Genomic DNA, 27,358 nt, shown 5'->3' on the forward strand with positions numbered 1-27,358 from the left:
ACGGATTTTCTTCTTCTTCTTCTAATATATACTTGTGCCTTATTGGCGTACTTGAAACTAAACAACGATCTCTGTCACTGGAACACTTTTGTTCGAGCATGCTAATGGATAAAAAAAATTCTCTGGAGCTTTGAGATCATGGCTGCCCCCTTTAAGAGGAACCTCGTAAAGATTTCCATTTATGAATATATATATATATATATATATATATATATATATATATATATATATATATATATATATATATATATATATTCTAGTTTGACAATAACTGGGCTGTATTTGGACGTTAAACTAAAATAATACAGAGTGGAGATTCGGATAAAAAGTATCCTTGTCCCCTTTGCGGTGAAAGTCTGATCGGTAATAATTAGGCCAAAATTCTTTGCAGTTGTCTGAAAACTAGCACTTTTGAGGTATTGATATTTGATAACATTGGCGCATTTAAGTTGTTTGACATTTTAAAATGAACATATAAAGAACTGCTAATCAGAGTAATCATTTTAAGTACGTTTAAAAAACTAACGTATCCTGTGGGCTGTACAGCAGTCAATCCAGTTTTTTGAGCATTTTTAATTAACCTGTTTTGAAATAATTGTGTGTATTTCTCATAAATATATATATATATATATATATATATATATATATATATATATATATATATATATATATATATATATATATATATATATATATATATATATATATATATATATATATATATATATATATATATATATATACCCAATTCTGACCTGATAATCTATTTATAAGATGGAGCATAGCCACTTTACATAAAGACATTTTACAATAAATTTTGAGAATGCAAATGGGACTCACCGTCAAATACAGCTCTTTTTCCATTTGCTCCAATTATCATGTCGAATTCGAACTGGCTGACAGGGTGATCTTCAGGTTGAATACATGCTTTCCAGCCAGCATCTGGATCATCAACATCGGGGGGTACCAAACCTTCAAGTGACACACCACTATGGACTTCAACACCCAGACATAAAGCAACTTTCAAGAGCACATATTGAAGTTGACGAATACCTTGAAAGATTGACAAGAACAAAAGTGAAAAGACTTGAATAGTTTTATTACTACTATATAAAAATTAAAAGAATAGTTTTATTACTTTATTTCATCTAATAGCTTTTTACAGTTTTCAAAATTCTCATAAATTAGATAGATTTAGTTATATAAAAAAGGACAACTTGCAAACGAGCAAACGTTGACATTTGTATAAGATAAATAAACTCGGTTTTCACTCAATCAGGCACCAAAGTATTTGCATTTAGTCTTGATCTATTAGTATTTATCAAACGGAAAAAATGTATATAAATCTAAATCCATATTTTAAATTTTATGCACTAACTAATAAAATTTTCCAGTGAATATCCTGATTTCAGATATTTTCTATCTGAGTTACTATCAATTCACAGCCCTGTGGTTGGTTGTAAAAAAAAAAAAACACACAAAGCTAAAACAGTCAATTGTGTCATACAATCTGCTAAAATGGTGACTTGTATTTTATTATAACCCTCGCCGCTCCCAGACCAGTGAGACAACTTCTTTTTTAAGTTGTAAAAAGGAATATATACAATAAAAGTTTCTCAAGTATTTTTCCAAATCCGTGAAAAATATCCAAGTTATTAGTGTCCTGACATAAACACTTCCACGAAAAAACATGAGTACTCCGAAGACCAGCGTATTTTTGTGTCATTACTTCCCGTCGAGTGTAGATAAATATGAATACACAGCCGCAAAAGCAAAAAAAAAAAAGAACATTGAGAAACTAATGTTACCTATCCTTTATGCATTATTGCTTATGCTAGCGAAAATCCTGATAATAGGGGGACAAGGGGGTATACTATTTTTGAGCGTCTTTTTTATCATCTTGGTGATTTTTTTTTTTTTTTTTTAACGCATATTCTTTAATCGGGTCACCTGAAAACAGAAAAGCAGACTGAATCTTAAGACAAAGAACTAAAACATTCAGGAAGAATTAGATGGTCCAAGCGGAACTCAAGTTTGAATTAAGAGGAAGGAGCACAGGTAAACTGAAAAACACTCGTGCATCTGGCTTGTCAAAGATGTATATCAAAATAGCGTATCTGCATTACCTCAAGAATAGATTAGGATCATGTTGAAACTTTCAGCAAGTATTGGGAAGGGGGAATAGACCTCGTATTTTGGCTCGTGGAGGGGGGAGGAGGAAACGGTCTATAGATTTGGCCCCCAGTTAAAATATTAATAACTGAACTGGCCAACTCCAGCAAACCTCATCTGTGCATCCCTGACATAAAGTTCAAATATTGCTAATACAAACCCTAAACCACGGCTCACCTCGGTCCTCAGGTCATTCTCAGCTGCTTGACATTATTTTACATCACTAATTAAAAAAAAAATACACTTTTTCTTCAAAGTTTTAGTTTCATTTCGTTTAAGTTTCATTTATTCATTCATATTAATTTATGTTCTTTTTAAACTTTAATTACTATATGGCCTTTTTTCCGTTGCCTTTTGGTTTTAACATGGCCCCTTACTCAAGTCACTGCTGAGTTAAAAGGGTTTCCAAAATCTTGTTATAAAAGACATCTAGTAGAAGGGGCTTTTAAATTTCATCCCAACATTGTTCAGAAGCAAGAGGAAGTGGCCAAGTAGTGCACCTGGCGTCTTTTTAGGAGCGAGAGAGAGGAAGGTCCTTAAATTCTAGTAACCACATACCAGAACGGCGTCTATAAACTATTTATGTTTTTTTGTTAAAGTAGGTGTCCTAGTTTTGCCTGTTGGGAGCTCGTGCCTTATTCAACACATTGGGTGGGAGGAGTCTGTAAACCTTTGTCATCCTGACATTTACCAAAAAGGGCTACCTAATCTAGGGAAAACTCCACGGGGAATCAAAGCTAAGGTTATGCCATTTTAGGTCAAAATCTGCGTGGGAAAGAAAGCGGGCTCTGATGTTCATGTCACCAGAGCAATAACCATAAAGTTTGTCATATTTCAGCGTGCCTAGTTTGTAGTAGCAGTTGATGTCCTAATTATGCCTTTTAAGAGTATTGAATTGATTCAAACACTCGGCGGGTAAGCAAGGGCCGTCCCTCAGTTCCTGTCATAAGCATTTCTTAAAAAAAGGACCACATATCCAACCCGGATTTTATGGGAAGTAAAAGTTAAGCTCATAATAATGTCTTTTCAAATGGGCACATGATCCAGTCTCTTTTTCAGGAGGGAGGGTAAACTTGCCAAATCTATTTCATTAGCCTAGTTACTAACAAGGATGGTCAAATTTACTTAACAAAACATTTAGCAATGGTAGTTACGGTGCTGGGGGCTGTGTTCAATTAGACCTCTGCGAAAGAAAGAATAGATTCTTGTTTCCAGCACAAAACAGAATGACCCAATTGGATCACTTCTAAATTTGAATTGAGGATTAGCGGCTAGATTTTTGTTACGCCTCCAGAGGGCTCGAGTTTAAACTATTCATTGTCACTTTCGCTGCTTTGTATTTGTGACCTGGGTTAAAGTTGTTGTGACGACGTTGTAGCTGCATGCTATAAAGATAGATACAAAGTGTTTAACCCTGGGGGAGGGGCAACATTTTTCTTTTTTCCAGGGAGATCCCCTTTCTCCAGAGTTCAGGCACAATGAGTAGGATAAATTAATAGTTCCAAACTAAACAAATTCAGTAACTGGCTCTAAAATAGAAAGTAAAATATTTTCGTTACTTTTTTTCTTGTTTGAATACCAAAACTTAAGCTTGAAAGATATAAAGCCGAATAGACCTGGCGTGACCAAAAGTAAATAAAAAATGTTACTGAGAAACAAGACCTAAGGATAGTGAAGCTCGCAGAAAAAACATATAGGAATTTTGCACTAACAAAAACAATCGTTTTACAAAAATGACAAAGACCAAAATACAATGTTGACAAAAAAAAAGAAAAAAAAAGAAGATTGATGATAAAACAGACAAAGCGGGAAAAAATCGAAGATTAAGATCTTTTTTTACTTCCCATATTATTTTTAACTTTTTTTCGTCCTTTTTTCTTTTTTCTTTTCTTTGTTTATTTGTGCTGTGGACGCCTTGTTGCTTAAACAAGCAAAATATTCATGACACTTTATTCTTCTCTAAACTTTACCGGCTTAAAGACCTATTTCTAAGTATTTTTTCTTGCTGCCCTTGAATTGAGTTCCATCAACAAAAAAGTACATGGATCACTCTATAATTTTCCAAATCACAGAAATATCATTTTTGTGATGCCTTTTAAACGAATATCCACTACCAAACCCCCATCGTATGATGTCGTATGACCATAACGACTACTCCATACTCTCCTTTCCAATAAGAAAGGTGTACTAATGTTGTTTATAATGTTATCTTGAAAATGAAAATTGTTGATGCAAGAACTTAGAACTCTAGAAAGGCAATAAATTAAAGTCTGAAAAGCAATTCCTTTCTATTTGAACTTAGAGAATCTGCTTTAAAATCATCCAAGCTCTAAAAAAGTCGCTCTACTTCTCGTTCATACAACTGTGTTTTCACGCTAAAATGCTGTTTTGGCGTTTTATCTGTTTTATACCATTCCTGTTGCAAGTTCCTATGAACTGCATTTATTTACATCCTTTCTTTCTCATTTTATGTAATTTTTTTTACTAATTTCGGCTACCAAAATGAAAAAAAAAACCTTAGTCACACTTGGTTGGGAAAATCGATTGGTGTTTGACCTCTAATGGTTGAAGAGATTAATAAGATTATGTAAGTGTTTTAATAATGATGTCATCGAACAATAATCAGACTAATTATTTTTCCACTTTCCTACATAAGTAGAAAAATAGCACATGTCTCTTGTTTGATAACGGTAGCCAACATATTCATATTTCCACATTGCATGTTCATATATGTTTCAATGATTATTATAAAGGAATAAATACAAGCAAGGAAAATAAGCATCTGTACATTTACAAACATATATCTGAATATTTTGTTTTTACGCCTGGAAAGAGGGGACCACTCCCCAGGACATCTCCGTGGCCCCATTCAGGACTGTGCATCAAATTATCATCTAGCTTCTGTTAACATTCCAACTGTAGCAGCCAATTTTAACTTACTGATATGGTTTATTGAGCCAACACAGAATTTTCCAAAGAAAATTTTAACTCCTAAGTGCATCAGATCCTTAATAACAAATGGCCAAATATGGAGAACATTATTCCTAGAGAAATCATTTCTTTTTTCTATCACAACGACTTTGGCACCCAGTAATTGAGCTTCTATTGCACTTCGTAAACCACAAGGTCCAGCCCCAATGATTAGTACCTAAAAATTATTAACAAAATTAAATAAACAGACTAATGCCTTGGCAATAAATTAAAAGTACACAGTAAAATAGTGATAGTGTAACACAGAAGTAATTATCTCTTGTGAGCACTTTTGTTAAGTCCATCATTTTTATCATTGCCTGTGCCCATTATTTTCCTTTCACTTAGTTTTTCTTGTATATTTTGCTTTGTAGGATAGACATTTTTTTATCTTTTATCTGTGGTTTTTTTCTTATATGTTCTTTTTTTTAAGTTTGCTTAGCAGCAAAAAAATTAAATGGTCTCCTTTGACGAATGCACATTGGCCAATACACGAACATGGAATCTTCAATAAGGTGAAATGAAACTAAAAGAAGTGATTCAAAATCGAATGGCTATCTTGGTCAGAGACGTTTGGTTACCAAAGCTTGGAGCATAAGGAGGACAGTTACTTACTAAACGGGCCTACAGTTACATCAAACAGACAAGTCAACTGATGCTTTGAAGTGATAAGATGTTTTTTAGGGAGTGATATTAAAAATCTTTCTAAGGATAAAATTGCACAATTACATAAGTAAAACACCACCCTACTTACAAAAGGAGAAATATTCTCAATTATAATGTGTCGATATTTGGGAAGAATTAGACGTTTCAGCCGAGTGACTAAAAAGTTATCCTAGTAAAAGTATCCTGGGTAGCGTTCAAGGGCGTAACCCGAGCCCAAATACTTGCAAGCGGGCTTAAAATAAACCTTATTACCACATTATTATTGATTTCACAAGAACTCTTTAAACTTCTAACCCAGTTAAAACCTCATCAATATACGACGCGAGAAGGGAATCTTCTTCCTTCGGAGGAACCCCCATTAACATAATAATACTTTGAGATCCAAATTATTTGGTTTCGTAACTATCCTTATAATCCAAGAAACAGAGAAAGAGAAGAAAAGTTTGTTTATTTCCAGAACATAAATACCACAAATATAATTGTTGTATACTACAAAAACCACTAGGCGACATACAGTGGTCGAACTACTACGTTGCGTGTCACAGAAAAACAAACCAGAGCCATTCCAATACCAAGAACTTGTCCAACTAATTGGGCAAAAAGAGCGATTCAGTTAAATGACTAATGCCAAATATATTTAAACGGATCTATGCTTGACAAAAAGTCAACAACATCTCTTGTTTCTTGGATACAAGATGCTCATCATGCATTCGTACCGAGTTCCAAATTATTACAGTTAACATGAATTAGATTTTCCGTCTAAATACTGATGGAAAACTTGAAAATCTGCCCCTAATGAAAACCTTCTCAAAGCGACTCAGTTCATCTTCTAGATTCGTTTCAAACAGTTCGTGGTAACGAACTGTAGTAAGGAGCGACCCGGCTCAATAGTAAACGAAACTCTAGAAAACGGAATTTCGATGCTAAAAGATATATCAAAAGAATCGAATTTTTATGCTGATTTCAAATATATAAGTTTCATCAAATTTAGTCTTTGTCATCAAAAGTTACGAGCCTGAGAAAATTTGCCTTATTTTGGAAAATAGGGGGTAACACCCCCTAAAAGTCATAGGATCTTAACGAAAATTACACCATCGCATTCAGCGTATCAGAGAACCCTATAGAAAAAATTTCAAGGTCCAATCTACAAAAATGTGGAATTTCGTATTTTTTGCCAGAAGACAAATCACGGGTGCGTGTTTATTTGTTTTTTTGTTTTTTTTTTCCAGGGGTCATCGTATCGACCAAGTGGTCCTAGAGTGTTGCAAGAGGGCTCATTCTAACGGAAAGTTACAAACTTTGACCAATGTTTACATACAGTAATGGTTACTGGGAAGTGTACCGACGTTATCAGGGGTATTTTTTTGGTTTGGGTGTGGGGTTCAGGGGAGGGGGCTATATGGGAGGATCTTTCCTTGGAGGAATATTTCATGGGGGAAGAGAAATTCAATGAAAAGGGCGCAGGACTTTCTAGCATTACTATAAAAAAAAAAACAATGAAAATATAAATATGAAAAAGTTTTTTCAATCGAAAGTAAGGAGAAGCATTAAAACTTAAAAAGGAACAGAGATTATTACGCATATGAGGGGTTCTAAAAATACTTTAGCATAAAGAGCGAGGTATTTAGGAGGAGATAAACACTTCACTCTTTATGCTAAAATTTTTTTAGATAATTTCAACTATTTATTCTACGGCCTTTCTGATTCAGGGGTCATTCTTAAAGAATTGGGATAAAACAAGATTTAGTGTGAAGAGCGAGGTATTAACGAGGGGACCAGCCCCCTCATATATATAATCAAAAATATAAGAATATAAAAGTTTGTTACGTAAGTTAATTCTTAAGTTACGTATTTTTTTTACTAATAAAAACCTTCGTTAAGAATAAAAGATCTAGGTGCCTTTTTAAGTAACCGAAAAATTGGAGGGCAACAAGACCTCCTTCCCCACCCCTTATTTCTCAAAATCGTCTGATCAAAACTAAGAGAAAGCCATTTAGCCAAAAAAAGAATTAATATGCAAATTTCATTCTAATAATTTATGTACGGAGAGCCAAAATCAGACATGCATTAATTAAAAAACTTTCAGAAATTAAATAAAAAAAACAAGTTTTTTTAAATGAAAGTAAGGAGCGACATTAAAACTTAAAACGAACAGAAATTACTCCGTATATGAAAGGGGCTTTTCTACCTCGACACCCCGCTCCTTGCGCTAAAGTTTGATTCTTTCTCGCAACTCTACTTTTTAAAACAATAAAAAACTTTAGCGCAAGGAGCGGGGTGTCGAGGAAGAAAAGACCCTTTCATATACGGAGTAATTTCTGTTCGTTTTAAGTTTTAATGTCGCTCCTTACTTTCATTTAAAAAAACTTGTTTTTTTTATTTAATTTATTAAAGGCTAACATGTCTATGAGCAGCAATTGCAAGATTTCAAATAATATTCAAATGAGGTAAGACTCTAGAATAAAGGTAATTACTATAAGTAAAAGTTGTCAAATAAAAGTGAACTTGAGCCCAAAAAAGACTAATTAAAGTGTACAAACATTTAAATTGAAAAACAAGAGAGTAGCGAATACAATTCTTACATATTTCAATTCTAAAAAATCATTTTCAAGAAAAGAATTTTTTATAGACAGTAAAGAGCAATATCAAAATCTAAAACGAGCCGAAACAAAGGCGTAGAATAAGTCAATGCTAGACTAACTAAAGTTAGTTAAGCTACTATCTGATCAATGGATCAATAGTACCCCTTATTTGCATTTTACTGAAATGATATGCTTTGAACCTGGCACGTACGCAGGGGGGGGGGGGGGCCTTCGCCCCCCCCCCGAAAATTTTGTGAAATGTTTAATTTCCCCATGGTTTCTTGGGATTTCTGGCAAAAATAGGACATTTATTAAGAATCTAGATCCATGTGTGAAGCCTTTTTGGGGGGATTTTACAGCATGAAATTATCCGGTCAAGTCACTGCCCGATTATTAACCCATTTTCTGTCTAACTTTTTACCCTCTTTGAAGTAATTAGCGATTGTACTGTTATTTTTTTGTAAAGAGAGTTTGCTTTCCACAGTAAAATAGAATTATCCTTGATATTAGGGCGTTTATCCCCCCATTTCAGGATAAAGTAGAGCTTTTAATGGATCAATTTTGGAAACTATCATTTTTCATTAAAATCTGCGTTTTTGCAATAGAAGAACTACCCCCTACAGCACCCATATTGCACTGTTAACCCTAAAATTTCCCTTTCAGTGGGATATAATAGATCAATCACTGGTTCTAAATCGCCCTGAACATAACCTGACCCTAAAATGTACTTTTGAGGCTTCAGTCTTCTTCCCCCCCATCCGCTACAATACTACAGATTGAAGTTAATCTGTATTTTCCGATATACGCGCTTTTTGCATTACTAAATAAAAAAATATACTACTTTATATCTGCTGTTTCGAAGGTTTTGCCCCCCCCCCCCCCGAAAAAAATCCTGCGTATGTGCCTGCTTTAAACAATGTATTATTTATCTGTAATAACAACAGCAAAACAGAAAAATACAAAACACACAAAATACAAATCAAATTTAAAGAAATGGAAAAAAAAACTATTTCTTAGAATTATGCGTTGTGACTTCCGAAAATTCTCTCGCAAAAATTCTCCCTCATCCGTTTCCCCCTCCTTGTGCCCGTAATAGACTTCCCTTAAATCGTCTGCTAAACGAAAGTACAGATCCAAAAACCAGAAGACTTGTTAAATTGAAGATTGGCAGTTAGACAAGTGTGAGTGAATATCAATCACGTCAGTACTATTCTTCAACAATCCGACCTGGGTTAATTTTCTCCTATTTGTATCTAATTTGCATGTAGCGACTATTTAATTAATTAGCCGCCTTACAAGGTGACAGAACAGATGAATGGAGCTTTGAGAGTGAGATTCGAAAGATATTCAACTAAAAATATCGTTTTTTTCACTGGATTTTTGGATTTTGTATAGTCCAGGGACACCAGTTCACGAATTGACTAGGCAAAAAAGAAAAAAAATTAATGTCAATAAAACTAAACATAGAGGAATTATATAAAATAAATTTTTCTTGTGCGAATTACGGTACGGGAGGATTGTATTTCCGACGGGGAATTTTCAATGGGGTAATACGTAGGACACTTTTTTATTGTCTAAAATTCGCTTCACTTAGCGAGCTAGGTCCCCTGGTACAAAAACTTTTAAAAGTTAATTGGTTATTTTTGAAGTAATCTGTTCAGTTTTCCGAGACAATATTTTGAGTTGGTGAATCGGTAGGTGACTTGCCAATTGATTTTCTATACATTTCAAAAGAATCGTCTTCGAACAAAGAAAAAATTATTGAAAGCATATAGAATATTCAAAATAAGAAACTAGACTGATTGTTTCAAATACTCCGAAATATAAAAACAAAAACTTCCTTAAAGTATTAGCACCATAATTTAATAAGTTAAAGATGAAAAAAGATAAAGTATTCAAACTATGTATTCAGCAAAGCACAAACAACACTCGTTATACATAGCACTTGAATATATGTAACTGAATATATGTAATTAATAAAAACAGGAAAAGTGGGTCACTGGCGGATCCAGGGAAGCCGGCGGAAGGGAACCCGGGCCCCTACCCCAAGATTCTTTCCAGTGCCCTCATTCCTTGTTTTTCGCTTTTTTCTCAAGTGAATTTGTCAATTTGGTTAGTTTCTGGTGCCCTTGTCACTTTGCCCCCACATGATTTTTCTTATTGGCACCCTTTTCATATTAGCCCCCTCCCCCAAAAACAATTACTCTAGATATACCCCTGAGTGGGATGCTTAGTGACAGAGTTTTCCAATTCTAATGTCATTTTGGTCTCCCCGGACTTGAAATGATAGGAAACGACTTTTCCAGTTGTGTATTATATAATCATAATACCACAAATGGTATTTTTACCCCTTTTGACCTCGCCTAGGATGGAAATGGGTATTAGGTGATGGAAATCTTCGCTGACAACATGAATAATTACGCAATATCAGATAAGGCATCATTCTTGAAATCCTCTGAAACGTGCCATGAAATTCTCGGAAACCAGGATGCATATTCTTGGAATGAAGCCAAAAAATGGGCTAACAAGTCAAATAGTACATAGGGGAATAGACTGCCACAGTATCTGTGTCTCAAAAGACCAGACGTCAGGGCTGTCACAGGATGTATTGTTTTATTTCACTGACAACATGAATAATTAAGCAATACCAGATAACGCATCATTCTTTTAATTCTCGGAAACATATCAAGAACTTCTCGGTGTCCCAAAACAATTGGAAGTCCCCAAACAAATTGAAGTCAAAAAAATAACAGTTCTAAGTCCCAAAAAATCCCATAAACTTCATAAAATCAACGAAAAACTGCTTAAAAGCTAAAAATTTTGTTGACTCAGCTGTTATCTAAAATGACCAGATGTGAGGGCTGTCACAGGATGTATTGTATTGTTTCACTAACAACATGAATGATTGCGCAATACCAGATAACGCATCATTCTTGAAATTCTGGGAAACATACCAAGAAATTCTTGGAAATCCTCCCGTATATTCTTGGAATGATGCCAAAAAAGGTGTTAGCAATTCCAATAGTACATCAGATTATGGACTGCCACAGTATCTTTGTCTCAAAAGACCAGATGTGAGGGCTGTCACATGATGTATTGCATTGCTTCACTGACAAGAACAATAATAACGAAATTCTCATGAGTAATTTGAAATTTAAAATAAGAAAATCTCAATGTCCCAAAATATTTCCAAGTATCCAAAAAAATTCCAAGTCAAAAAATAATAAAAATAATTTCATGCCATAGAAATGAAATGCCAATAAATTCTCGGAAACATGCCAAGAAATTATCATAAATCAGGATACATATTCTTTGAGTGATGCCAAAAAAGGTGTTGGCATCTCCAATCGGAGTATGGGCTGCCACAGTAACTGTGTCTCAAAAGACCAGATGTGAGGGCTGTCACATGATGTATTGTATTGTTTCACTCACAAAATGAATAATTACACAATGCCAGATAACGCATCATTCTTGAAATTCTTGGAAATATACCAAGAAATTTTCGGTGTCCCAAAATAATTCCAATTCCCACAAAAATTCTGTGTCCAAAAGTAATAAAAACAAGTCCCAAAAAACTCAAAAATTTTATAAAATCAATGGAAAACTGCTTAGAAGCTAAAAATGTTGTTGACTCAGTCATTATCTCAAAACAACAGATTTGAGGGTTGTCACAGGATGTATTGTATTGTTTCACTGACACCATGAATGATTACGCAATGCCAAATAACGCATCATTCTTGAAATTCTCGGAAAAATACCAAGAAAGTCTCAGAAGCCAGGATGTATATTTTTGGAATGATGTCAAAAAGGTGTTGGCAACTCCAATAATGCATCGCAGTATGGACTGCAACAGTATCTGTGTCTAAGAAATCTAGATGTGCGGGCTGCCACAGGATGTATTCTATTGTTTCACTGACAACAGGAATAATTACGCAATACCGGATAACGCATCATTGAAATCTTCGGAAGCATATCAGGAAATTTTCAGCGCTCAAAAATAATCCTAAGTCCAAAAATTATATGTTCCAAAATAGTTCGAAGTCCCAAGAAAATTCTACATTCCAAAAAATTCTATACAAAAAAAATGTGTTGAAAAAAAAAGTTGAAAAATTTCGATGTTCAAAAAGAAATTGGGGGTCATTGGGGCCCTGGAGGAGGACTCGGGGCCTTGGAGGGGGACATGAGGTCCTCGATGGGAATGTGGGGACCCAAACTCATGCGCAAGCCCAGTAATGGAAAATCGACGTGCTCAGGACCATTTCATCACGAAAATGATACCTTCCCGGATGTATTCATTACAATTATCACCCCTCCCTACAGGCCCCACCCCAAGGTCATCCAATCAAAATTTTTAGATATCCATTTTGTTCAACATAGTTAAAAGGTCCAATACCTGCGGTTTTTTGATAAGACCTTCTATAGTCCCTGGGGAAGGAGCTGTACGCTGTATTGATATCGGACGTATCGTCACGCGTATCGTCGGTATGGCCACATTGTCATTGGGCGTACTGGTATTAGTCAGGTATTGGGATGGGGCATATTAGTACCGGGTGTTTTTTTCGATCATAGTTTTCCAATATTTCCAACATTTTCTATGGTTTCCCAATATTTGAAAACAAATTTGTCAAAGACCCCACAAGAAATGGCATCGGATCAAATTAAAAGTGCACCACTGGAATTAGCATGGCTGGAAACCATGTATAAGATGATCCAGGGGAAGGAGGATCTAGAGAGGACCCGGTCCCCCCAAAATTTTTGGCACCCTAAATACATTTTTTCTGTTTTAAATAAACTTGTCGATTTTGTCAATTATTAGTGCCCCGGTCACATTGCCCCTTCCCCCAAGATTTTGCTCTAGATCCCTCTTTGTAGAGAAGAATTACCGCCCTTCATCTTGAACAATGAAAATCACTTTGGATATCATAGGATAGCAGGGGCTTTGTTTACCCTTAAGCAAAGGCGCTAGTCTCTTGAGACAAAGCAGAAGAAAAAAAAAATCTGATATGGAATCTTGGATAGAGAAAAGGCCCTGAGTCCTCCTCCAGGGCCCCAATGACCCCCAATTTCTTTGTAGAGAAGAATTATCGTCCTTCATCTTGAACAATGAAAATCACTTTGGATATCATAGGATAGCAGGGGCTTTGTTTACCCTTAAGCAAAGGCGCTAGTCTCTTGAGACAAAGCAGAAGAAAAAAAAATCTGATATGGAATCTTGGATACCGTTTTACACTGTTTCAGTGCTTCCACTATGGGGATTTCCCCCCTAAAATGGGGATTTTTTAAGTCTTTTAGGGGCGAGAGTTTTTTTAGGGATTTGGGGATTTTCTAGGGATTTTTCCTCTCCCATGGACTTTTAGGGAAATTTTTGGGGGGTTTCCTTTAATTTGTTCATCATCATCATCTTCTTGATCAGAGAAGCAGGATAATTCGATTTAGGATCTGTTTCCTTGCGAATTGAACTTGGAATCACAGAGAAGAACTTCTTCAGTTGCTTAAAAAATTTTAACACCACACAGATTTTGAGATGTACAGGAGTCCTAAGTAACAAACTAGCAACAAAGAACTGTTTGAAACAGTTCCATGCTGATGTGGGCTTCAAACAATAATTTCAGCTTGAATTGTTCTCGATTAATGGAGTCATATGGTTTGTCATTTTTGGGTTGTTTTTTCATAACATTATTTGGTAGATAGCATGTCATTTTTTTACAGCTCAGATAAATAAAGTTATAATATATTTTGATAGTTTTATAGGGTACGTAGTTGTTCTTACTGTAGTAAATTTTTTTGACAAGCATTGCATGTACGATTCTTTTTCTCCACAGTACTTGTATGATCTTTACGATTTTTGTGCAAAATCAAAAAAACTTGAACTCGAACTTGTAGCCAGGTTTATAAGTACTGACGTAAATAATAGAGGTAGGCTATAACTATTCGAACACCTCTCTTACCGTTTCATTACCCTAGTTTTTAACAGACAAACAAACTGACAGCCATTTTTTAAAAACAATGGCACATGTAGGAATAAATGCATTGTGTGTTTTTGGCAAGCCTATGTACCCAGGGGAAAATCATGAACCTTCATATTAGAATTGGTAAATTTTTGGTTGTTCATTTTTTTTACTTACAAATAAACCTCCCCCAAACCAAAAAAAAACCTGAAAACGTCTGTACACTTCTCAATAACCATTACTATATGTAAACACAGGTCGAAGTTTGTAACTTGCAGCCCCTCCCACGGGCATTGTGGGGAGTAAGTCGTCCCCAAAGACGTAGTTATTAGGTTTTTCGACTAAGGTGAATAAAATGGCTATCTCAGAATTTTGATCCGGTGACTTTGGGGGGAAAATGAGCGTGGGAGAGGTCTAGGTGCCCTCCATTTTTTTTTGGTCACTTAAAACGAGCACTAGAACTTTTAATTTCCGTTAGAATGAGTCCTCTCACGACATTCTAGGACCACTGAATCGATACGATCACCCCTGGGAAAAAAAAAAACAACAAATAAACACGCATCCGTGATCTGTCTTCTGGCAAAAAATGCGAAATTCCACATTTTTGTAGATAGGAGCTTGAAACTTCTATAATATGGTTCTCTGATACGCTTAATCTGATGGTATGATTTTAGTTAAGATTGTATAACTTTTAGGGGGCGTTTCACCGTATTTTCTAAAATGAGGCAAATTTTCTCTGGCTCGTAACTTTTAATGGGTAAGACTAATCTCAATGAAACTTATATATTTAAAATCAGCATTTAAATGCAATTCTTTTGATGTAACTATTGGTATCAAAATTCTATTTTTAGAGTTTCGGTTACTATTGAGCCGGATCACTCCTTACTACAGTTCGTTACCATGAATTGTTTGATTATTCAATATTTACCAATTGGAATACAAAAATACAAGATTTAACACGAAAAAGGAAAATCAAAAGTTTTCAGGTGGGGCGAGGGGGTCCACGGGTGTTATTCCCTTGTCAATTATTCAAATCTTATTTTTAATATCATTATAGGCCTACTTTCTTAGAACGAAACTTGGCACTTCTGTAGTATATCGACCGCAGTGTTACTCTTGATTGGTTTAAAATCGGTTTCACTGCGCGCACTAGGAGATAATTCGCTTAGCCTGAGTGAGATAGATAAATGACTACGCAGGTACATTTCAATTAAATATTTAATATATAGAGTTGTTTAGGTTAGGTATTTACTATAATGCGTTCTGGGAGGCCTGATTTTCACACGATTTTGTTGTAATTTCCATACATTTGTTACTAAAGTATTATATTTTCATCATACTTTGTATATTTCATTATGATTGAACTGGTCATTATGATTAACCTAACTTCACTTCTTGAGCGTGGTTGGTATAATAAACAAGTACCCGAAACTTAAAGAGCATTTTCTCTTTCTTCCAGCTCTGGAATGTAATTCCTAATATTGATTTTAGTGTCATTTCCATTATAATATCATACGAAAAATCTACGAATCTTAAGATAAAAAAAATCCAACCAGGCTTCAGTCTGGAACCCTGTTTTTATCGGTGACCAGCATATACCCCCCCCCACCCCGCGGAAAATAAGGCTTTCCAAATTTGAGAATTTTATTTGAGTTTTATTTGTTTAATTTCCGTGGGGGGGGAAGGGATTTTAGTACTTGTGCTTTATGCGCCCACTCACTCAAGTTTACGTTGTGTAAACCTCGAGAACAAACCGTTTTTGTTTTTTTTTCAGTTTCTTTTTTGTTACTTTAGAAACAAATTTGGGCTATATATTTGCAGATTAGGATTGGGGGAGGGGTAAAGTATAGCTGGCATGTATGCAAAACGTGTTAGGTAAAAGTATTCTAGATATTATGAAGAAAGAATTGCTTTCTGACTTCAAACTGTCCAAGTACTTTACCCATCCCCCCACCGTTATGTGCAAATATATAGCCCAAATTATATATCATGGTTACAGCGGTAGCTGCAACCTAGTAAAGAGCGACCAACAGCCAATAGTAACCAAAAGTTAAAAACTACATTTAGAAAAAAACTACCTAGGGAAAAAATTGCCATCTGACACTTCGAAAAAAAAAACCCTGAAAACCCTCGAAAACGGCGTCAGATCAAAATGAAAGTATAGCATTGGAATCAGCATAGTCGAAAACCTTGAATAGGGACATTCAAGCCCTCCAACCTGAACAATAAGGAAAATCACTTTTTTGCAGGGGTAGCACTGATCTGTCTCCTTTTTTTTTTTTTTTTTTTTTTTTTTTTTTTTTTTTTTTTTTTTTTTTTTTTTTTTTTTTTTTTTTTTTTTTTTTTTTTTTTTTTTTTTTCAGGGCTAGCGGTTTATCAGAATATCACAGAGAGATTTTTAATGGCTCGTTTAAAAGCTATTTTTTATATCTACGTGTTTTTTATAAACTCCATCATTTACAAGCACCATATGGCACTAAAAATGACACTTTTGTACCATTTCTCAAAGGGTGGGGCTAGTGGGCAACCAAACGCCGTAGACATATGTTTAATAGCTCATGTAAAAGCTATTTCTCATGTCGACAGTTTCCCATAAATTCCACCATCTGTAAATGCCAAATGGCACTAAAGATGGCACTTTGGTGTCATGTCTTAATTGGAAAAACTAGGACTAGTGGTCTACCAAAACTTCTTAAAGATATTTTCAAGGGCTCATCTGAAAGCTATTGCTCATATTTACGTACTTTTTATCGGTTCTACCATCCTTAAGTGCCATATAGCACTGAAAACGGCACTTTTGGTGCCATTTTTTAATAAGAAAAGCTTTGAAACATAGAACGGTACCATTATAAAAATAGTGTCCAAAACCCTTATCTGGAGATTTACAAAAGCCCCTCCAGTATACTTCCCCTCCCAGCCCCCTTAGTAAGTCTCATTAGTCCGTTGGGAGAATTCAGTATGAACTCTTTCACACGGTCAGCCGACATTGAGGCGCGCAAAATGATTTTTAAGATATCGAATGCTCTTAAGAGGAAGAAATTTATGAATAGTTGAATATTGGAATTTCAAATGACTGTTCCTTGACGTACCTCCTCCCCTCCTCCTGTTCGTAAAAATTCAGCTTCACCAAATATAGTGTAATGCTCTCACTCTTTATTATAGAGACTTGAATTAACTCAACGTTTTATAATAGCGAATTACAAATGTATTTTCTGAATAAGGTCCGATAACTATGCTTTTGGTGACGACATAACCCTCCATAATCCCTCTATGTCCCTATATTAGGTATTCAAATATACCTAAGTATGATGAAAATAAAAAACTTTAGAGAAAAACTATATATTTTGCATTAGGGGGGATGGAGGTAAAGTATAGCAGGTCTGCATGTCAAATGTGTAAGGTGCAATTATTCTGCATATTAGGAAGCAAGAATTGTTTTACCCCATCCCCTTCTACTGTGCAAATATATAGCCCAAATTATATTTTCCCCATCAATTCTGTCACTTGTTGTTGTCTTATCTCACGCTAAGCTGAAAGAAACTAACGAAAGAAACGGGTTTCACAGTGCGTCAATGGGATGAAGAGCTTGAGGGTTGGCCGTATAATGCATAAGTACTGTTACACAATTATGATCCTATAAAAACAAATAGATTGTAATTCGATCATCAGCCGCCGTAGTTCAGTTACTAGGGCCTTAAACTTTTAATCAGAATGACAAGGGATCAAATCCTTGATCGTTTTTTTTCCTGTTATTTTCCTATAGTTATTTTATGTTATTTTCCCATAGTTTTCCTGTTTTTTTCCTGTTTTTTCCTTACACATGATTATTTTTCTGCCAATTCACTATTTTTTTTTTTTTTTGTTAATTGCGAAATGTTCCATACACTATTTTTGGGAAAAAAATACGCCCCGGACCTCAACCCCTTCCCACTTAGGGGTTGGAAAAGTGTAGGCATATGGTTCTGGAACCACTCAAAGTTGTATCTTCAAAGAAGGATTACTTATCATTATATTTATTTATTCATATTACTTACTTTTTATACTATTTGACAGACATAATAAAACTATTTGAAAATGTATATAGAGAGATCATAGCACTAAAAACCTATTTGCATTTTTTTTTCTGTGATATTTTTCTAGTACTCGGGTTACTTTTCAACTTTTTTTGTTTATTGCTATTTCATACCAGTATGTCTGAAGTTCTTTGGTGTTTATCAGGAGGGACGGGGGAGATGATTAGTAAAATAATTTAGACATACCAACATTTCCCTTAGGTTTTGAAAACCTTAAAAATCTTTTTAGAAAAATAGTCACTCTTTCCTAACTGTCTAGGTTGAACACCTTCAAAAATCGTGTACACCACTTTGTTTAGTATGGATTCCTCGGCATTATTTGAAAAACGACCAGAAATTAAATAAACAGTTTTGGTACTTCCTTGTTATATAGAACACACGTGAGAATTGAAGTTAGGTTAATGATAATGAAATATGCCTCCAAGATAAAAAAATATAATAATTTAGAAACAAATTTTGGATATATATTTCCACATTAGGGGGATAAAGCATAGCATATATTAAATACGTAACCTAAACAAACCTATTCTAACCTGACGTAACCTAACCAAAATATCAACTAAATGTTTATTAAAATATAGCTACAATAAATTTTCCCACTGACCCGAAGCAAATTGTCTGGAATAAAGGCCATGAAAACCGGTTATTGCCTCATGTTTGCGATATAATATCTCGCGTGTGTTCTATATAACAAGATAGTACCAAAGTTTTTTCAACTGAAAGTAAAGAGCGACATTAAAACTTAAAACAATCAGAAATTATTCAGTATATGAGAGGGCTGCCCCCCCCCCAAAAAAAAGAAAAGATCACGATAGCGGAGCTTCTAAATTAAATTTAAATTATAAACGGACAAAGATTGATTTTAAAAAACTAAGTTTTTTAGGGAAGTAAAGAGCGAAGCTGAAACTTGAAACGAACAAAATTATTGCTTCACATTCTGTCTATTATATATCAATAATATTAGTACATATAAACCAACTAATTACATCGCCCCATGTTTATAGGATTATAGAAAACTAGCGCTTTACTGAAAACACAATTTTAAAGCAGGTCTCGTAGGTATGAGTCGGGTTACTTGGTAAGCATGAGAGAGGACGCATACCGTTTGGAGAAAGACGGAAGTGCATAGGCAAGGCTAGGCAGCAAAACGGTCCTTGTTTTTCCCCATTGTGTAGGGGTGTTGATGGCCGTTCCGCAGGGCAATGTTAAAAATTTGTATAACTAAGGAATGGTATTTTTTGGGAAAACTTTTTTTCATAAAAATAATTAGATTCGAATAATGAGAAAAAGAGGATTTCGTGCAATCTATAGAGTTCTTTTTCTGTATGTTGAGGATGGATCGTGCTTACAAGAGAGTGAAGGGCTGTCGACTTTTTTTCTTTGCTTATCGTAAAATGAACGATAAGTAGAAACTTGTTTTAAAAGAAGCAAGTAAAAAGAAGAAAAATTGACTACCTTTTTGCCAGAGCAGGCTCGTCCACCTTCGTAAACCTTTTGCTGTGCCCGTTTATCAAGTTTGCTCCATAATGTATTAGCCTTCCAATTGTTTAAAGATTTCTGTGGGGAAAAACAAAATACATGAGTCATGAGCTATACTATTTCCTAAACTTAGAAGATTCTTTTTTTTAGTTTTGAAGTTATTTCAGAAATGATCTCCAAGCGTCAATACACCTATTCTTTAGCGGAAAGCCATCTCACTAGTCGTAAGCTCAGAAAAAACCTCACCCGATGGAAACATATCAAAGTGTTCACAGATACTTGAAATCAGAATCGGACCGATCGTAAAGCCAGGTGTATGTTGCACTTGAGGTGCAAGTTCCAAAAAGAATGATCCCCTGGATGTTTTCAGTTCATAGTTAGTTATAGTTCATAGTTCATAAGTCTATTATTCCAAATTCACAAACAAATAAATAAATCAAACAACACTTTCGCGTTGGAGACAACCTATGAGGGTTTCTGGTCGCGTTAAAGTCCACGTGACTACTTACCAATTAACTCGACTGCTTACTTAAACTTCAACTATTTAATTAGAACTATTATAAATAAACCAAAAATAAATAAACTATAATCTATATATATGAAAAAATAGATAAATAAACAAATAGCTGAATTAAAAATAATAATTGACAAATAAAAATATAAAAAACAATAATAATAACAAATACAGTCCCCATCACTCTTCAATACTCCCCTCCCCTGCCCCACCCAGCCCTCTCAACCCCATCTTAGCCCTTGAGCACCCTTGCCTTCCCACCACCCCTTACTACTCCAGCTCCTCTTCCTCCCCTACCCAACTTACTAGTCATAATAAATACAGCAAATTCCCCCAAAAAGTAATCTTTCAAATTCTTTCTAAACTGAGGTACGTGTTCCACCCCCCTAAGGCTCAATGGTAGCTCATTCCATACAGATCGACCCAGGCGTTTCATTGAAAATGAAGACCTGGTACCACGATGCAAATCAACAGCTATATTATCACTTTGGCTAGTTCCATAATTATGCAGGTCACTATTAATTTGGTAAAAACTCTTAAAAACATCAGGGGTTAAAACATTCATACACTGAAACATAAATACTGCATCTTGGTAATCTCTTATCGGACCTACACTGAGGAGCTTCAGGGACCCAAAACATGCACAGGTGTCATGTACATCCTGGACATACCTACCGATCATTCTAAAAGCTTTATTTTGTAGAACTTGCAATCTTCTATAGTTGCATAGGAAGTTGCTGTTCCTAAGGAGGCAGCCGTAGGAAATATACGGATAAACCAACGAATAATATATAGTTAGAAGTCTTCGAAGAAGTAAGTGCTGCAGACGTCGAAGTATACCTTTGTTAGACTTTATTGAAACAAGGGCTAAGAGCTAATATGGCACTTGTGACGAGGTCGGAAGAGCCAAGAGCTCATATGTTATGAGCTCTAGTAAAACTCTAAGAATCAACAGATTGCTTTAAAAGGAAAATCAGAGGCTTGATGCCGGTCGGGATTTAAAATAAGAGCTCTGAGTCACGAGATCCTTCTAAATATCAAAATTCATTAAGATCCGATCACCCACTCGTAAGTTAAACATCAATTTTTCTTATTTTTTCTCTCCCTTCAGCCCCCCAAATGGTCGAATCGGGGAAAACGACTTTATCAAGTCATTTTGTGCAGCTCCCTGACACGCCTACGAATTTTCATCGTCCTAGCACGTCCAGAAGCACCAAACTCACCAAAGCACTGAACCCCACCACCTAACTCCACCAAAGAGAGCGGATCCAGTCTGGTTACGTCAATCACGTATCTACGGCATTTATGAGCGTTCTCCAAGATCTCTGGTTCCCCCTCCAACTCCCCCCAATGTCAAAAGATCTGGCCGGGATTTGAAATAAGAGCTTTGAGACATAGGTTCCTTCTAAATATCAAATTTCATTAAGATCCGGTCACTCCTTCGTAAGTTAAAAATACCTCATTTTTTCTAATTTTCAGAATTAACCCCCAACTCCCCCAAACAGAGCAGATCCGTTTCGGTTATGTGAATAACGTATCCAAGACTTCTGCTTATTTTTCCCACCAACTTTCATCCCGATCCCTCCATTCTAAGCGTTTCCCAAGATTTTAGGTTTCCCCCAACTCCCCCCAATGTCACCGGATCTGGTCAGATTTAACATAAGAGCTCTGAGACACGATATCCTTCCAAACATCAAATTTCACTAAGATCCCATCACCCGTTCGTAAGTTAAAAATACTTCATTCTTTTCTATTTTTTCCGAATTAACCGACCCCAATTGGTTAATACCAAGTGCCATAAAAACTGTTAGCTAGACTTTATTTATAAGGTCTACATGACTGTAAAAATAGGATAAAAACGGTTTGTTAGACTCTATTCATAAGGTCTACATGACTGCGAAAATAGGATAAAAACGGTTTGTTAGACTTTATTTCTGTCCGATTCTAATTCAAAAACTATTTTTTGCACTATTCTGCACTTTAACACTATTATTAGACAAAAAATTACCAAACGTATTTGGTAATTTTACAGTAGCGTCAAGCATACTTTGCATTTTTGTTAGTTTGATATGTTTTCTAAGGTCTATATGACTGCAAAGATAGGATAAAAATGGTTTGTTAGACCTTATTTATAAAGTCTACATGACTGCGAAAATAGGATAAAATGGTTTGTTATACTTTTTTCTGTCCGATTCTGATTATAAACTATCCTTTAAACTATTTTGCACTTTAACACCATTATTAGAGAAATAATTACAAGACTTATTTGGTAATTTTACAGCAGTCTCAAGCATACTTTTTATTTTTGTTAATTCGATATGTTCTCCAAGGTCTACATGACTGCGAAAATAGGATAAAAACGGATTGTTAGATTTCTGACCAATTCTGATTTAAAAAAAAAGTTTTATTTAATCGTTTTCGCAGGCAGGAAAATGATATTTACTGTTTGACTGAGTTCACCAATAAAACCGCTTACCAGCACTTATACTGCAGCCTGCAAACACTTCTACGATAATCCAAAGCATTCGGATGACGCTGAAAATTGTCTTTCGTACATTCTATTTCAAATACTATTATAAAACCTAATACAGCCCCCCCCCCGCTTAGGGAAAATACTTTGGTTCCCTTTCCTTGGAGCCAGGTTTGTGTGCTCCCAAGCGTATGACTGCACTGGTACACAAAGATTTACGCTGTATATATTTGTAACACATCAGATGACCCAAAAATACGCGGTTGCTCATACAAGCTAACTAACTATGCAAGACAAAGTTTTTTTGCAGTCCTCTCGGCTTCATTGAAACATTCCCGTATGGAGACGACGTGGCTTAATGAAGCAAAACAATTCTTTTCCCGAAAACTATTTTTCTAATTTTCCGAAAATTTTTCGGAAACTAATTCTCGAAAAATATTTTTGAAGAATATTACTTCATCTTGCAAACGTGTAATTTATTCGTTAAAGTGCAAAAGAGCGACCCAGGATTAAATCAGTTCTTCATGTATTTTGTTATTTCTTTTTCCGACAAAGTATGTTTTAATGCTGGTTTATAGTGTCTATGTTTGCCTCAGTGTTACTTTTTATGGTTATTGGTCGATGCGACAATTAGCTGATTAAAATTAATATTAATAAAGAAACAACAAATAACTGTGCGTTAAATGATAAATAACAATTATTTTATTTTTTGCACACCAAGACAGTTTTTTTCGATATAAATTTGCCCTAAAACCATGTTCAATTGAGCCTGATCTAAACAATAACGCTGTTGAAATTCCCTAAGGCAGTATTTAAAGCGGAAGTATAAAAAATCTTCCAATAACCTTTTCCTTCATCAAAACTTTAAAAACTGTTACATTGTATCAGGAGGAGTAAAAAAAGATTGAGATTAGAGCTAATGAGCTCCATATCAGTAGTGAATAATGGCTTTAAGCAGCCAGTACCCCTTCGAATCCCAGTTACGACACTTTCTTTAGAAATTTATTCAAGAAGCAGGTGGTACTAATTTCCTTCGAAACACAGGAGCTCATTACGTAATAGGATTTGTTTACTTTCGGTTGTTACGTAATAGGGTTTGTTTACTTCCGGATTTCTTTGGTTGTTACATAATAGGGTTTGTTTATTTATGTAAATGATTTCAATGGATATTATAGAATAGCACATGTTGGGACCGTTAGTCAAGCGGGGAAGTCACAGCTGTAAAAACAAGAGCTAAGAGCTCATATGGCACTTGTGACGAGGCGAGAAGAGCTAAGAGCCAAGAGATCATATGGTATGAGCTCTAACAAAATTCTATGAATCAATAGATTGATTTAAAAAGGAAAATAAGAGGCTTAATGCCGGTCAAGATGTACAATAAGAGCTCTGAGTCATGATGTCCTTCTAAATATCATAATTCATTAAGATCCGATCACCCACTCGTAAGTTACAAATACCTAATTTTTTCTAATTTTTCCTCTCCCTTTAGCCCCCCAGATGGTCGAATCTGAGAAAACGACTTTATCAAGTCAAATTGTGCAGCTCCCTGACACGCCTACCAATTTTCATCGTCCTAGCAGGTCCAGAAGCACCAAACTCGCCAAATCACTGATTTGGTTTAAATTCACCCCTCCCCCCAAATCCTCCAAAGAGAGCGAATCTAGTACGATTCTGTCAATCACGTATCAAGGACATTTGTTTATTCTATCCACCAAGCTTCATCCCGATTCCTCCACTCCAAGTGTTTTTCCAAGATTTCCCCCTCCAACTCCCCCAATGTCAGAAGATCTGGTTGGGATTTGAAATAAGAGCTCTGACACATGAATTCTTTCTAAAAATCAAATTTCATTAAGATCCGATCATCTATTCGTAAGATAAAAATACCCCAATTTTCACGTTTTCCAAGAATTCCGGTTTCCCCCTCCAGCTCCCCCCAATGTTACAGGATCTGGTCGGAATTTAAAATTAGAACTTTAAAGCACAAGATCCTTCTAAATTTCAAATTTCATTAAGATCTGGTCACCCTTTCGTAAGTTACAAATACCTCAATTTCCAAAATCCCCCCCCCCAATTCCACCAAAGAAAGCCGATCCGGTTATGTCAGTCACGTATCTTAAACAGGTTTCTATTCTTCCCATCCAGTTTCATCCTGATCTCAACGCTTTAAATATTTTCTAAGATTTCCGGTCCCCCCAACTGCCCCCCCCCGATTCTGCTTGATCCGGTTGAGATTTAAAATAAGAGATCTGAGTTACGAGGTCCTTCTAAATATGAAGTTTCATGAAGATCCGATCAATCCTTCGTAAGTTAAAAATACGTATTTTTTTCTTATTTTTCAGAATTAACCCCCCCCCACAATAGAGCGGATCCGTTCCAATTATGTAAATCACGTATGTAAGACTTCCGCTTATTTTTCCCACCAAGTTTCATCCCGATCCCTCCAATCTAAACGTTTTCTATGATTTTAGGTTCCCCCGCTCCAAACTTCCCCCAATGTCACCAGATCCGGTCAGGATTTAAAATAAGAGATTTGAGACACAATATCCTTTTAAATATCAAATTTCATTGAGATCCGATCACCCGTTCGTAAGTTAAAAATACCTCATTTTTTCTAATTTTTCAGAACTAACCCCTCCCCCAACTACCCCAAAGAGAGCGAATCCGTTCCGGTTATGTCAATCATGTATCTAGGACTTGTGCTTTTTCTTCCCACCAAGTTTCATCCCGATCCCTCCACTCTAAGTGTTTTCCAAGTTTTAGGTTTCCCCCTCCCAAATCCCCCCAAATACCACCAGATCCGGTCAGGATTTATCTCTGAGACACGATATCCTTCTAAATATCAAATTTCATTGAGATCCGATCACCCGTTCGTAAGTTGAAAATACCTCATTTTTTCTAATTTTTCAGAAATAAACCCCCCCCAACTACCCAACAGAGAGCGGATCCGTTCCGTTTATTTCAATCATGTATCTAGGACTTGTGTTTATTTTTCCCACCAAGTTTCATCCCGGTCCCTCCACTCTAAGTGTTTTCCAAGTTTTAGGTTTCCCCCCTCCAACTCCCCCCAATGTCATCAGATCCGGTTGGGACTTATAATAAGAGCTCTGAGACACAATATCATTCCAAATATCAAATTGCATTAAGATCCCATCACCCACTCATAAGTTAAAAATACTTCATTTTTTCTATTTTTTCCGAATTAACCCACCCCCCTCCCCCCAGATGGTCAAATCGGGAAAACGACTATTTTTAATTTAATCTGGTCCGGTCCCTGATACGCTTGCCAAATTTCATCGTCCTAGCTTACCTGGAAGTGCCTACAATAGCAAAACCGGGACCGACAGATAGACCGACAAACCGACAGACAGACCGAAAGACCAACAGAATTTGCGATTGCTATATGTCACTTGGTTAATACCAAGAGCCATAAAAATGATGATGGTCCAATATTGACAGGTCAAGACAAAGTAATCTTACGTAGCTTGTTTTGGTTCCGTTGGACCTTCGAAATCCACAAAAACAGGTTTTGAAGGTCATACGAGACGTGATATGCTATAGATATTAGGGTTCACTCACCTCGGTATTGAAAAAAGTTCAGCGTGTTAACCTCGAGGATAATATTCTTTAGTAATGGATGCTTTTACTCTATTTGATATTAGAGTAACTAGCGATGGCAAAATGAAACCTAGAGTGCCTAACGTAGCAGTAAAAATTACAAGGGGTTGTCGGCTAGACAGATTAAATGCATTCGTGAAATATATTGAAGACAATGACCTGAATCAATCTATGAAAAAGGAGTGAGCTTGTTACTAGCGAGAAAGAATCTTCATTCACTGTAAGTCTATAATCGATAGTGAGAGTGTCAAGATTAAAAATACTTGGATTTCACAAATAAAAATCATAAGGAATCTAGTGAATTTGGAAAAAACTTTGATTCTACATGATGATTTTCAAGAGTTATATCACCAAAGAAAAATATTTTAACCACTACCTAGAAATTCGTTTAAGACGGCCATTTTCTAACGCAACAAAAAAAGATTCGAAAAAAGCTTGTCTAAACAAGTTGAATTGATGTGTGAAGTCACTTGATTACTCCTCCTCCTAGAAGACATTCATTTTATTGATCGTGATTCAGTTTCTTTTTAAAAGTGAGACAGTCAAAATTGAAAAATACTTTATGCATGTCCATTATGTTTGTATACAGGTAGTCATCCTGTGAGAATTCTACTATTATTTGGCTCTAATTAAAAGTGATTCTTTATAAAAGAATTTTGTATGTGACATTGCTTCAAATAAGCAAATTGAAACATGTGAATTTTATAATATGAATCAAAATAGTATTATTGACTTTACTAAAAGATATAATAAAAATGAAGTTACATTATATTGTAGAAAATGCAAGCCTGACTTGGCATGCCAAGATGAATACAAGTTGAATCCTGACGAGCTGCCGCCACTGACGTGGAAGAAGAAATCGAGGATTG

At 35.5% G+C, this 27,358-nt stretch overlaps 1 protein-coding gene across 7 annotated transcripts in view; it reads right to left on the bottom strand.

The window, feature by feature from the left end:
* The window catches only part of LOC136041689 (F-actin-monooxygenase MICAL2-like), a 127,643-nt gene that overhangs the window by 67,956 nt on the left and 32,329 nt on the right, over nucleotides 1-27,358 (bottom strand). For all 7 annotated transcript variants that reach the window (XM_065726456.1, XM_065726442.1, XM_065726450.1 and 4 more), the window contains exons 3-5: nucleotides 19,867-19,968; nucleotides 5,113-5,320; nucleotides 841-1,053 (exon numbers count right to left, since the gene is read on the bottom strand). In XM_065726456.1, coding sequence (XP_065582528.1) covers nucleotides 841-1,053; nucleotides 5,113-5,320; nucleotides 19,867-19,968 — 523 coding nt within the window. The remainder of the gene's footprint in view (nucleotides 1-840; nucleotides 1,054-5,112; nucleotides 5,321-19,866; nucleotides 19,969-27,358) is intronic.

This window comes from Artemia franciscana, chromosome 2 (assembly GCF_032884065.1).
Source record: "Artemia franciscana chromosome 2, ASM3288406v1, whole genome shotgun sequence".
Taxonomy (NCBI): Eukaryota; Metazoa; Arthropoda; class Branchiopoda; order Anostraca; family Artemiidae; genus Artemia; species Artemia franciscana.